General features: G+C 48.2%; 1 protein-coding gene and 1 long non-coding RNA gene across 2 annotated transcripts in view; one reads left to right on the top strand and one right to left on the bottom strand.

Annotated features, from left to right (window-relative positions):
• The window catches only part of SLC2A13 (solute carrier family 2 member 13), a 366,744-nt gene extending 363,874 nt beyond the window's left edge, over window positions 1–2,870 (bottom strand). Inside the window, exon 1 of the mRNA XM_050936208.1 lies at window positions 2,142–2,870. Coding sequence (XP_050792165.1) covers window positions 2,142–2,691 — 550 coding nt within the window. The 5' untranslated portion in view covers window positions 2,692–2,870. The remainder of the gene's footprint in view (window positions 1–2,141) is intronic.
• Window positions 1–13,461, top strand: part of LOC127042904 (uncharacterized) — a 347,285-nt gene that overhangs the window by 316,238 nt on the left and 17,586 nt on the right. The gene's annotated exons all lie outside the window — the stretch shown is intronic.

The raw sequence follows: 13,461 nt of genomic DNA, 5'->3' as shown, positions 1-13,461 counted from the left end.
GATGTGTATCAAGAACTACACACCAAAACCAAACAAAATAGCAATTCATTCTGCTCAAGGAAGCACTAATGGAATCTAAATCCTGATTCTCTGGCTTCTAAAACAAATGCTGTCTAGCTGAACCAAAGAATTTCTACTAGCTTATTAGTGTATTTTCATAGTTATACCTTCAGTATGTGTCCAATGGAGCAAAACAGAGCAGAAAACCACAGAGGTTATGAGGTTAGTGTGTTAATCCAGAATCTATTTTTTCATATTCTCTACTTTTGATCACTCTCTTTGCCTCTAGAATTGAGAAGGGAGATATTTATAGAGGAGGATCCTCAAAAAAACCCAAAAACCTGGAAGTTGGAGCAGATAATAGCAGAGAACAACTTCTCCCCCATTCCACTGCATAAGCCAGAAGGGACAGCACTCCTCCTGTTTGAGGCTGGAAGGAGGGAACACAATCCCATACCAACTAGAGGCCAATAAGAAAGATGATGTTCCCAAACACGTTGCTTAAAATATTTGCCAGAGACTTGCACTAGTATAATATTTGCCTGAGACTTGCACTAGGTTGTGGGGTGCGCCAACGTGAACAGTCTGAGGTTATGTCTATGCTTAAACAAATACAGCTACAGCTGAAGATGTGCTGCTGCATCTCTTCAGCGTAGCCACTCACTACAGCAAAGGGTCTCCCATTACTGTAGTTAACCCACCTTCCTGACAGGCTGTAGCTAGGTCAACAGAAGAAGTGTTCTAGTGCTGTCCAGACCTCCAGTTAGATTGACTTAACTATGTGGCTGGTGAGCAATGTAACTGGGTCAACTTAACTTGTTAGAGTAGACCTGGCCTAAGGATATGTTCTTTTGTGGTTTGGGTAGCTACTACTTGCTGTTAAACTTGCTTTCCATCTCCATATTTTGAGTAAATTGGAGAACTACACTTAATGGTAAGTAAATACCACGAACAGGGATCTGTGGAGATAATGTCTCATTCTGTACAAATTTTGGAATTATTAAAAACCTATCAATATCCAGGTGCCACTCCACCCACACATCACAGCTCATTTCCTCCCACAGCTAACTGCTTTAATGCTTTTTATGGCATGGCACATAACTCCAGAAGTAAAAAATCTGTGGAGGCAATTTCATGAGAAGCAACACTCCACACTCAGCTTTGAAAATGGTTCTCTAACAAATGAGAGCACCCTTGCAGATAGTCATTTACTGTAGATGGAGGAGAATCAGAAAACGGGCCAAATACACAGACCACAGGATACTGAGCCTGAATGAAGTGGTGGGACAGATATTTATCCTAACACTCAGATACTTAGGATTGATATAGCACTTTTCAGGTTCAAAGCCATATGCAGACCTTAATCCCAATAACCAACTCTAGGAGGTAGTATTATTCCCATTTTACAGATGGGAAAAAGGAGGGAGATAGGCAACGCAACCTGCCCAATGACATAAGAGTCCACTGCAGAGCTCCAGTTAGCATTCCAGCACAAGCCTCACCGCTTTATGCTACACAAAGCCCATTCTCTGACCTTGCTTTCTCTAACACACACACATAGCAACAGGTATATGTACATTAAAAAGAAAAACTAACAAAACCAGTCAGTCCACTGCCAGCGCTTCTCTCTCTGGGGAAGAGAATGAGAGAACTAACCACGCAGGTCAGATATGTAGCTGCATTGCTTAATATGCTACTGGAAGGCACTCAGATACTATAGTGAGCAGGGGCGGCTCCAGGCCCCAGCACGCCAAGCCCTAGGTGAGGGGTCGCCTACTTTTGAGGGTCAGTGCTGGTAGCCAGACGGCCCCAAGCTGAACAGTGCTGGCCCCTCCCATGTAACCTCAACTCCTGTCACTCTAGCCGGGAGTGGCATTTCCCTGGAGGGAGACCTGTGTGGTGGGGGCAGACCCAAAGCACCCTCATTCCCAGCGCTTCCCCGGCCCGTGTGTGAACTCGCCAGCGACTCTCAGCGCTCAGGTCAGACTTGCCGAGTTACTGAAACAAAGTCACGCGTCACTGAAAGGGACGAGCCGCGGCGCAGGAGGGGGCGGGGGAGCCGGGGCAGAGAAGCAGAGGGAGGGAAGGGGAAGCGGCGGGGATCGAGGGGGAGAGGAGCGGGCTGGCAGCGCAGGACTCACCGATGCCCAGCCCCACCACGATGCGCCCCCCTAGCAGGGTCTCCTTGTCCTGGGCAGCGGCCAGCAGGGCGGCGCCCGCGATGAAGAAGCAGCTGGACAGGAGGATGCAGGGTCGGCGGCCCCACAGTCCGTTCAGCACCCCGCCGGCCAGCGCCGAGAGCGCGGCGGCGCCCACCGTGCTGGAGACCAGCAGTTCCTGCCAGAGAGCGCCCAGGTTGAGCTCCCTCTTGAGGAGCAGCAAGGCCCCGGACACCACGCCGGTGTCATAGCCGAAGAGGAAGCCCCCCAGGGCGGAGAACACCGACAGCACGTAGACGAAGCCCGGGGTCTCGTCCTGCTGGAACTGCCGCCGGGCTGCCCGCTCCAGCTCCCCGCCGGACGCCTGGCTGTTGATGCTGGAGCAGGACTCGGCGGCGATCAGGCTGCGCTCCCCGGCCGCTGCCGCGCTGGAGCCGGCCGAGCCGTCCGGCTGCCTCCGGCGTTTCTCGCCCATCAGGTTGCTCAGGCTCCGCAGCGTGTACTCCACATTCTCGCTGGCCTTGCGGGACATGGGGCAACCGCCACCGCTCAGCGCCCCCCACCCGGCCAGGGGCGGGCTCGGGGCCGCTGCTGCTGCCCTGCCGGGGCGGCGATCAGCCGGGGCGCATAGGTCCTGCCCGCACCCGCACTTGGAGGAAAGTTACTAGCCGCGGCCGCCGCTCCTGGAGCTCAGGGGGAGTTTGAGCTGGAGGGAGGCTCCGGCGGGCGGGGAGGGGACTCGTGCCCAGCTGGCCGGCAGGGGCGGAGCCGGCACGGGGGCGGGGCTATCTAGCCTGCCAGTCACGGGATGGGCCGCTTTTCTCTTACTAAGCACGCGCGGGAGCTCGGAGCATGCGCCTCAGCCACAGCGAAGCCTCCCGGCTCTGACCTGATGCCCAAGTTTGAGCGAGAAGGGAAAGGGGGCGGGGCCGGGGCCCAAGCTGATAATAAAGGCCCCTCACGTGAGTCGGGCCCGGGGAGTTGCCCGGCCACGTGTCTGGGGTACCCTCGGAGCGGGCTGCAGGCGGGCAGCATTGGGTGCAGAGAGACGCTGATTACTGGCCACAAGGCTCGGGGGCAGTAGGCCCCGCAGAGGGGTGGTGCGGGGGGGGGGGGGCAGCGCTGCTCTCTCTGTGGGGAAGGGGGAGAACAAAGCCCAGGGCAGTGCAGTGCCCCCAGGAGCCTGTGCTTAGGCTGACCCTGCGCAGTGCGTGCCTAGCAAATCCGCTGGTCCCCCGACAGACACCCTGCAGCCAGCGCTGGGACTGCGCCGGGTGCGCGGAGCGCTCCGGACCCCCGCACGTAGCCAGGCTGGCGAGGGATGTGGGAGGTAACGACACCTGCAGCTAACAGTACCAAGAGACGGCAGGAGTCACAGAGAAAACCTGAGCCCTCGTCCAGACTAACCCGCGGCATCGGCGGGTTAAAATCGATTGCTCGGGGATCGATATATCGCGTCTAGTCTGGACGCGGTGTATCGATCCCCGAGCGCGCTTACATCGATTCCGGAACTCCATCAATCCGAACGGAGTTCCGGAATCGATGCGGAGAGCCGCGGACATCGATGCCGCGCCGTCCAGACTGGTGAGTACCTCGATTTTAGAAATTCGACTTCAGCTACGTTATTCCCGTAGCTGAAGTTGCGTATCTAAAATCGATTTTAATTCCTAGTCTGGACGTGGCCTTAGTCAGCCCTAGTTTATGAGGCTGAGAGTGGGCGGCAGTGGAAAAACCCCGGACAGGGTCACTGCCGCCTTAGTCTATTTAAGTTTATCAGCTACAAGCAATATCTAGATATAGTGCAGTGCAAACAACAGATGCTACTGACAGTAGAAGTATATACAAGGATGGGGAGGGCTAGGTATTGAACATCGGTCTGCCTCTTTCTCCTAACCAGTATCCCTTTTCCTCGACACACTATCCTGAGGCTAGATCTTACAGCAGGGATTAAGGCTCAGCACTGCAACACCCAACTTTAGGCACCCCGCTGCCCTGGGGAATCCTCAGCCCAGAGTTAAGCAGTTGGGCTCCTACAAAAAATGAGTAGAGTTAGGCACCTAAGAATAAGACTGACACAGAGCTGAAAGTAAGCCAATAGAGTCCTGTATGGTACGGCGTACCAGCAAGAGCCAGTACACCGTGCCGGACCGCACCGGCTTCCATGGCAGGAATTTAATCCTGCCCATGGCTCGGGGAGCCGGGCTGGGTCCGGGATTTAAAGGGCTCAGAGCTCAAGTGGCTGCAGGCAGCCCAGAGCCCTTTAAATCCCACCTGTGGCTCTGGTAGCTGGGCTGGGGCCAGGGTTGGCGCTACCATTTAGGCAGCCTAGGCAATCACCTAGGGTGCCAGAATAAATGGTGGGCGCCATTTTGCCGGAGGGGGCGGCAGGCGGCTCCAGTGGAGCTGCCGCAGTGGTGCCTGCGGAGGGTCCGGTGCTCCGCGGCTCCGCTGGAGCTGCCGCAGTCGTGCCTGCGGACGGTCGGCTGCTCGCGCGGCTCCGGTGGACCACCCGCAGGCATGATTGCGGCAGCTCCACCGGAGCCACAGAGCACCGGACCCTCCACAGGCACCACTGCGGCAGCTCCAGCGGAGCCGTGGGACCAGCACGCGGGGCGGCGAAATTGCTGTCTGCCTAGGGCGCTCAAACCCCTAGCGCCGGTCCTGGCTGGGGCTGGGATTTAAAGGGCTCAGAGCTCCCCGTGATGGGGATTTAAAGGGCCTGGAGCTCTCCCGCAGCCAGAGCCCCAGGCCCTTTAATTTGTCTCTGAGCCCCAGGGGCTCCAGGGCCGGTGCAAATTAGGCGGCCGCCTAGGGCGCCTAGTGGTTGGGGGCGCCTAAAAGTCCCCTCAGGCGAGGAGGTGGAGTGGAGGTGAACTGGGGGGGGGGCGTGTGGGAAGGGCTGCCTGCAGTAACAGGGGAGGGGGCGCACAGGGGAACAGCTCCCCGTCCCAGCTCACCTCCACTCTGCCTCCTCCGCTGAGCACACAGCCCAGCTCTAAGTCTCCTCCAATCAGTGCCGCAAGCCTGGGCGGGGAGGAGAATTAGAGCAGTGCCAGCGTGCTCAGTGGAGGAGGCGGAGCCGAGGTGAGCTGGGGCAGGCTACCCAGGCAGGGTTAGCTGCCCTAGCAGCGGGGGAGAGGGGGGAAGTCTCCCCAGGCAAGGTTGGCTGCTGTGGCGGGGGCAGGGAAGTCTCCTCAGGCAGGGTTAGCTGCTGTGACCGAGGGGGGAGGGGGAAGTCTCCCTGGGCGGAGTTAGCTGCCGTGGGGGGACGGAGGGGGAGAGGGGTTAGCTGTCACAGTGGGGGGGTAGCTGCTGCGGGGGGGGAGGCTCCCCGGGTCAGATGCTGAGTTAGCTGCCGTGGGGGGGGCAGGGTTAGCTGGGTGGGAGGTGGAAGTTTCGCCTAGGGCACAAAACTTCCTTGCACTGGCCCTGAGGGGCTCCTAGCCACCTCTGCAGCTGGGAGCCCCAGGTTGATTTAAGGGCCCCTGAGCTCCCAGCCACAGCCGCACCAGGGCAGTTCAAATCTTTGCTACCTACCCCAATAAAGGAGAACTAACAACTTAAAATGCCTTGTTCAAAAATTCTAAGTAACACTTCACTTTCAGACTCTTGAACAGCAAATGTAACCTTTCTTGTCTGCATAGTAAACACTGGCATTTTTATCTGTTTGAATAATCAAAGTGGTGCTTTCTGTGCCTTCTTGGTTGCAAAGATTTGAACTGCTTCCTGAAGGTCCACTGTCTGGGCCAGCTCATGCTCTATTGAGATGGTTGCAAGGCGGACCAGTCTCTCCTGTGTCATTGTGGAGCGTAGATGTGGTTTTATTAACTTCAGCTTGGAGAAGTTGCATTCTCCACTGGCAACTGTTACAGGAAGTGTTAGAAGTATGCACAGAGCAACAAAAGCATTTGGAAAAAGGGTGGTCATCTTATTTGTGCACATATATTCTAGAACAGCCTTTGGAGTTGATCCTGCTGAAATGCATCTTGAAAGGGCTTTAAGTTCATCACCTAAATCACCTAAATCACCTTGCATCAATATCACACATATATCACCTAAATCACCTTGCATCAATATCACCGTGTGTCAATACTGTGTCTAGTGTCCTGCATTGCTGGTGTAGGTTTTCTTCAGGTATAGTGAGGCGTTTTGGAATATCATACAACATCCCAAATACACTCCACTCAACTTTCCCATCGTGTGTCACTCAGTGGTTTCAGTGTCAGGATGTTGCTTCAAAATCTGCCATCGCTGAGTTGATGCAGAGAGAAATACATAGATGCTTTGAATTACATTAAAAAATTCAGCAGCCTCACTAGAAGCTGACGCTGCATCACTGACCACCAAGTTCAATGAATGAGAACTGCATGGGACAAAAAAAAAAGCTCAAGGGTTTAACTCTCGGATCCGTGTCTTTCCTCTTTAAGGCAGTTTCCATTGTTTGGCACATACAGCTGATCTGAAGTGCCATGCAGTGCTAGGTTTTGGGTAGCAAGCATTCTCACAATGGCAATGAGCCTTTTCAGAACATTTTGCCTGTAAAGACACTCTGATGCAGTCTTCTCTTGATGCTGATCATCTATGGTGGCTTTTAACCTCAGTCTCATCTCAAGCTCTTTCCACCTATTAAATGCTCTCTGGTGATTTACTGCCTTCTCATGGCCTACCAGATTTCTAGCCAGATTTTTCCAGTCCTTTGTTCCTGTAGAACCCTATGTGGCTGGAACATTAGACTGGAAGCGTTTGCAATAAAAACAGTATGCAGCATTCTGGGTTTTTGAGTACATAAGCCATGGCCTCTCCACTTTGTCACCACTGAGGATTTCACACCAGTAATGTGTTGGATGGAAACTTCTATTTTCGTTGCCTTTGGGGAACGTGAAGTTTTTCACTTGCTGTGGCCCATGCAGTACAAGGAAGTCGCTCAGGCTACTGCTCAAATGAGTCCAAAGTCCTGGATCATCTAGACTTAAGGAACTAAACTCAGCAGCAGCTGTTTCTTGCACCACCACCACACTCTTCTCTGATCTACACTTTTCTTCAGGAATGTGCATAGTTACATCCATTTGAGATGGAGATACGGATGCTGCAGTAGCTGCCAGGTCACCTGCACTCTGACTAACTGGAAGATCAGGCATCTCCTCACCACTCACGTCCTCACTGAGGCCGGAAGGCTCACCATGAACATTTGTGTCTATGTATCTCAGGAGAGCTACTTCCTGCTTAGATAGAAAAGCTTCCTTTGCTTGCTTGTTTTTCCTGAATGCTGCCCCAGAGGGGCGTTTTCTTCTTTCACTCATGACTGCTGTTCTGTGCCAGCTATAGTGGCTCTCAACACTCAGTTGAAGGGCACAAATAAGCCAGCTGGTAGCAGGGCCTGAGTGAGGAAAGATATCAATGTCTTAAGGGCCTAGCTGGCTCCTGCTACTTCAGTTGACTGCCTGTTCTCCTCAAGTGGGTTCAGGGAAGCAGCAGGAAACAGGAAGCTCCCTGAGAAGCTGGTGTTAATCAGTCCAGGCTCCTGGGGGTACTAGGGAGGTACATAAGAGGCTCCTCCTCCTCTTTCTCCCTGCAGCTCTTGCTGCTTTCTGTTTTTCCCTCTCACCTTTTCTCCTACCAGCCTGTTATGTCTCTTGTGCCCACTTCCTCCACCATCTCTGTGCATCTAGAACAGAGAAAATACATATGCACCAGTAGCAGACACAATTTTCTACACTGTGGGTCCTAGAGGCACCCCCTCACAGTCTGGCACCTGAGGCGGCCACCTCAGTTCGCCTCAGGGTAAGACCAGCCCTGGATTCAGGGCATCATTGGCTTTGGGGCAGAAAGGGTAATTGCCCCCCTCCACTCCTGATTTTTCATAGCTCCTTGCCACTACTGTTGTGGTGTCTCCTCAGCTTTCAGGGGCTGCTGTGGGACAAGTGGGAGGCAGGACTCCTAATCACAATGTTGTGGACATCCCCATCCTCTCTTCCCAGCAGTAGGACAGGAAGCCACAGCTGTACTCTGGGTTGAGCAAGCCAGCCCCCAATCGCTGTCCTAGGCTGGCTGTAGGTGAGAAATCTCCCACCACCTCCTTACTTTTTGGGATAGGACTGACCCATCACCTCCTCAACCTACCCAGGATGAGATTGGCCCATTAACCCCGCCATGAGCAGCCATGGACTCAGCAAGGAGGCAGAAGCAGGGATGCTAATGCAACTTCCCCTACTTCCTGAAATTTTCCGAAATGATGCCCCTGTTAGGATTCATGTGGAGGTGGTGGTGAGTGTTCCTCTTATGCCTAATAGCCCAGTGATTACCACACTCACCCAGGACATGCAAGAGTTAGGCTCAAACATGCCCTCTACCTAAATCAGAGCATGCAAGTGAAGCTAGGTTTGCTCCCAGCTGAATGCCCTAGTCACTGAGAGGGAAAGTATTCTAGAGTGGGTGTCTCCTGTTGAATCAGTTCCACTTTGAATGAAATATTTATATATTCATTGGAGCAGGGTCTTCCTCATGAGTTTACTAACCATGAGGCTAACTCACTCACTCTCTTTTTCTAACCTCCTCATTGTATTCTGTGCAAGGCCTGATCTGAGAGGAGGGCTCTAAGGTTTTCTCTGAAAATGCCTGCCAGGTAGGGCCCCCCAGGCAAGATAGGCAGAGGAACATCTAAAGCAGGGGTAATCTATTTTTTTTGTTTTGTCGAGATATAGTCAAGGTCCTGACTCTAGAAAAAATAATAACAATAATGATAAGTAAATAAAAAGATTTCACAGTCCATTCAAACATGTCTGGTGGTCCAGATTTGTCCTATTGACTACCCCAGACCTGAAGGATCCCCCTAGGGGTTAGACACCACAACTTGGTGCCATCAGGATTTAGGCTTCAGTGTGTGTGTTTGTGTGTCCACCAGCAAAAACTTAAGCACACAGGAACCTTTACTAGCAGAAATATAGCCACCTACAGGATTAGGTGGCAGCTGAGCAAGGGTTTTAAAAATCTAAATTTTGGAGTTAGGCACCTAAAGTGACAGTTAGGTACCTAAATGTATTTATCAATCTAGCCCACTGTCTTTTAGGGATTGGTCCTGCAAACACTCTAAAAATTATTTTTGTCACAGGAGCAGTGCTGCTGAAGACAGAATTATTTGCATGTATAGAGTTACTTGTTTGCAGATCAGGTGTTTTGTATATAAGCTCTTCCAGGGCAGGAACTGTCTTCATGTGATGTTTTGTCTTGTCTGGCCAAGTGCAGACAGTGTGTAATGTGTTAAAAAAAATTCTGGTTTAGACCCACAGACATTGCAGGTGAGTCTTTTTCATAGCTTCATAGATTCCAAGGCCAGAAGGGACCATTGTGATCATTTAGTCTGACCGCCTGTATAACACAGGCCATAGAACTTACCCAAAATAATTCTTAGACTATGTCTTCTAGAAAAACATTCAATCTTGATTTTAAAATTTTGGTAAATTGTTTCAATGGGTAACTGCTGTCACCATTAAAATTTACATTTCATGTCCAGTCTGAATTTGTCTTGCTTCAGCTTCCAGTCACTGGATCATGTTACACTTTTCTGTGCTAGATTGAAGAGCCCATTATTAAATATTTGATCCCCACATAGATACTTCTACACTGTAGTCAAGTCACCCCTTAACCTGTTTTTGGTAAACTAAATAGATTTAACTCTTTGAGTCTGTCACTATAAGGCAGGTTTTCTAATCCTCTAATCATTTTCGTGGCTCTTCTCTGAACCCCCTTCAATGTATCAACATCCTTCTTGAATTGTGGGTACCAGAACTGGGCACAGTATTCCAGCAGTGGTTGTACCTGTGCCAAATACAAAGGTAAAATAACCTCTCTACTCCTTCTTGAGATTCTCCTGTTTATGGCTCCCAGGATCACATTAGCACTTTTGGCCACAGCATCACACTGGGAGCTCATATTTAGCTGATTGTCCACTGTGATACCACAAATATTTTTCAGTGTCACTGCTTCCCAAAATAGAGGCCCTTATTGTGTAAGTGTGGCCTAGTTCCTAGTTCTTTGTTCCTAGGTATATATGTTTACATTTAGCTGTATTAAAAACACATTGTTTGCTTTCAACAAGTTTACTAAGGAATCCAAATTGCTCTGAATCACTGTGACCTGTCCTCTTCATTATTTACCACACTCCCAATTTTTGTGCCATCTGCAAACTTTATCAGTGATTATTTTGATCTCTGCCAAGTCATCAATGAAAATGTTAAATAATATAGGGTGAAGAACTAATCCTTGTAGGACCTCACTGAAAACATGGCTGTCTAATGAGGAGTCCCCAATTACAGTTACATTTTGAAACCTATCAATTGGCCAACTTTTAGACCATTTTGTGTGTGTCATATTTCTATTTTATTTTATCTTGCTCTAGTTTTTTTTTAATAAAAATGTCATGCAGTACCAAGTCAAATATGTTACAGAAATCTAAGTATATTAAGTCAACACTTTTACCATTATCAACCAAACTTGTAATCTCATAAAAATATCCTCTTTTCATTAAAACCTTTCTGTTGATCTTATGATTTAGTAGGATGACAATTTGAATGATAGAAAATCTCATAAAATTATGAGGTTTCTAAATCATTGAAGTAACCTTTTTGATAAGACATTTAATAATCTCTTTTTTAAAAAATCCATTCAAATTGTGAAAACTTAACTTTTTAATATTTTAAGGGTTAAACGATTTGCTTATGCTAAGTGGCAATAAAGACATATTATTTGTAGATCAAGTATTGTAAAATCTTATAGAGAATCAGTTTTGGATTTTTTTTTCTGGAGTTTGAAGTGAAATTAGATTATAAAATATTGACCAGTGTTTAATTCCATTTTAGCTGTTTTTAACTGGGTTTTTCACCAACCAAAAAAAATTGAGGATTTCACTTCACAAAAGAGATTTCAGTAGCAGCAATACTTGGTAGAATTGGTAGGAAAACTATGCCTCCTGGTGGTTAAAATGTTAGATTTAAGAAATATAAATGAGTGACTGTCACCTGAGAAGTTTAGCAGAGTCCCTGCTAGTGCAATATCAAAGAAAGGGTGTTTTTTTTAGTTTATGTGGCAAAGATGCTGCCTCTAGAACACAAGGCTACTCTCATGGGTCTAAACTAGCACCTTCTGAAATTAGTGTAAGTTTTTCCATTTACTTCAGTGTACATTAGATTGGTAATGAATCCAGACAACAGATTAAGGATTTTGCTAATTGGCTAGGTATTCTCTAAGGTTTGGGTGTTAATGCAATAATGTGCAGTGGCTTTTAAAAATAAAAGGTAACAACTAATTATGTATTTAGTTCACACAATTAGTGATTGGGATTGTATTCGATTTGTAAATGTATATAATCTCTCCCATGCTAATTAATTACATACCTGGAAGGTGACATCTGGCCCAGGCAAGAATCAGACTTATATAACAATTAACAACATTCAGTTGTTCTTAACTACCATTTGGATCATATAATTTGATCTGTACAGGCAGCATCTAGTTCCTATGCAGAGCCAATTGGGCCCCACTCAAACATGGAACTAGGATTCAGTCGCACAGCTCACATTGCAGGATCAGGATTCGAGACTTGACTCTTCTGTGAGACATGTCCTGAGCCAAAATAGTCTTCTCTTCACATCCAGGAGCTCTCCAATGATAGAATGGCTTGGAATTCCAAAATGTCATCGGTCAGGAGAACATGACTATTCCAGGGTTAGGTCAATCTCTTGATTTACTAACTTAACCTAGTATTACAGATTCAGTACCCAGTACTCTCATATATAGGCCCCAAATCTATAGGAGACAGTGCATTAAAGAAACAAGCAAAACCATAATCAAACCAAATTCTTGGCCACATAAAGTAAAGTACAGTACAATTACTCTGACCACAGCAGCTGGCTATGACAAAGACTACCTCTCCTTCTAGCATCCACTCCAGAAGCTGCAGTAGTTCTGTAGATTATGATTAACAGAGTCCAGGCATATACCCAAGAGACACAGTGGAAGAATTTTTTTCCATAACTAGCCCAAGGCTCTGTTACACCCTCCTAAAGGAGAGCTGAAATAGTCACGTTGTCTTCAGATCATGCAGCAATACTCAGCTCTTCAAAGTATTCCCTAAAGAACCAAAGCAAGGACAACCTCAGTAACAGAATCCAAAATAGAAGCACGGAGGATTTGCCCATCTTTAGGCAGATTACCACTGTTTTATATAATCTTTGTTTTTGTCTAGATTTCACAGTAATAGGTGGCTTATAAATGCCGACATACAGATATGCAATATACAAGTTTGTATGATTTGTAGGCAAGATATTTGGAGATCATTTCTAGTTTAACATTACAGAATGATTTGCATTCTAAAAACTGGATCAAAAACAGAAACATATATTTGTTGAGATTTTGAGGGTCAGCTAGGGGATTAAGACGTACACACAACATTTATTCATGTTAACAGGCATTGCGTGTCTTGATCTTCAGCTTTGAAAATCTCAACCATAGTCTATCTGCTTTTTCTTGGGCTTTCACTGCAAGCACCTGTCATAACTTTAGTCCCAGATTTGGACCTTAGCGTCCAAACTATGGGGGTTAGCATGAAAACCTCCAAGCTTAGTTACCAGCTTGGAGTTGGTACTGCTGCCACCACCCAAAAATTTAGAGTGTTTTGGGGCACTCTGGTCCCCCTGAAAAACCTTCCCTGGGGACCCCAAGACCCAAATCCCTTGAGTCTCACAACAAAGGGAAATAATCCTTTTCCCCTTCCCCCCTCCAGGTGCTCCTGGAGAGATACACAGACACAAGCTCTGCGAATCCAAACAGAGTGACTCCCCCTCTCCGTTCCCAGTCCTGGAAACCAGAATCACCGAGTCAATCTCCCTTCCCCCCCCACAACCCAGAGGGTATGCAAAGTCAGGCGAACAAATCCAACACACACAGATCTCCCTCTGACTCCTTCCTCCCCCCAATTCCCTGGTGAGTACAGACTCAACTTCCCTGAAGTTTCCCAGTAAAGAAAACTTCAACAGGTCTTAAAAGAAAGCTTTATATAAGAAAAAAAGAAAAATACATACAAATAGTCTCTCTGCATTAAGGTGACAAATACAGGGTCAATTGCTTAAAAGAATATTGAATAAACAGCCTTATTCAAAAAGAATACAAATCAAAGCACTCCAGCACTATATTCATGTAAATACAAAAGAAACAAACTCTTTGGTACTCACAACTTGGAAACAGAAGATTAGAAAGCAGAAATACTTCTCCAAAGCTCAGAGAAAGCAGGCAGACAGAAAACAAAGACTGA

The sequence above is a fragment of the Gopherus flavomarginatus genome, chromosome 1 (assembly GCF_025201925.1).
Source record: "Gopherus flavomarginatus isolate rGopFla2 chromosome 1, rGopFla2.mat.asm, whole genome shotgun sequence".
NCBI lineage: Eukaryota > Metazoa > Chordata > Testudines > Testudinidae > Gopherus > Gopherus flavomarginatus.
The sequence above is the reverse complement of the archived record's forward strand: the minus strand, read 5'-3'. Positions and strand labels throughout refer to the sequence as shown.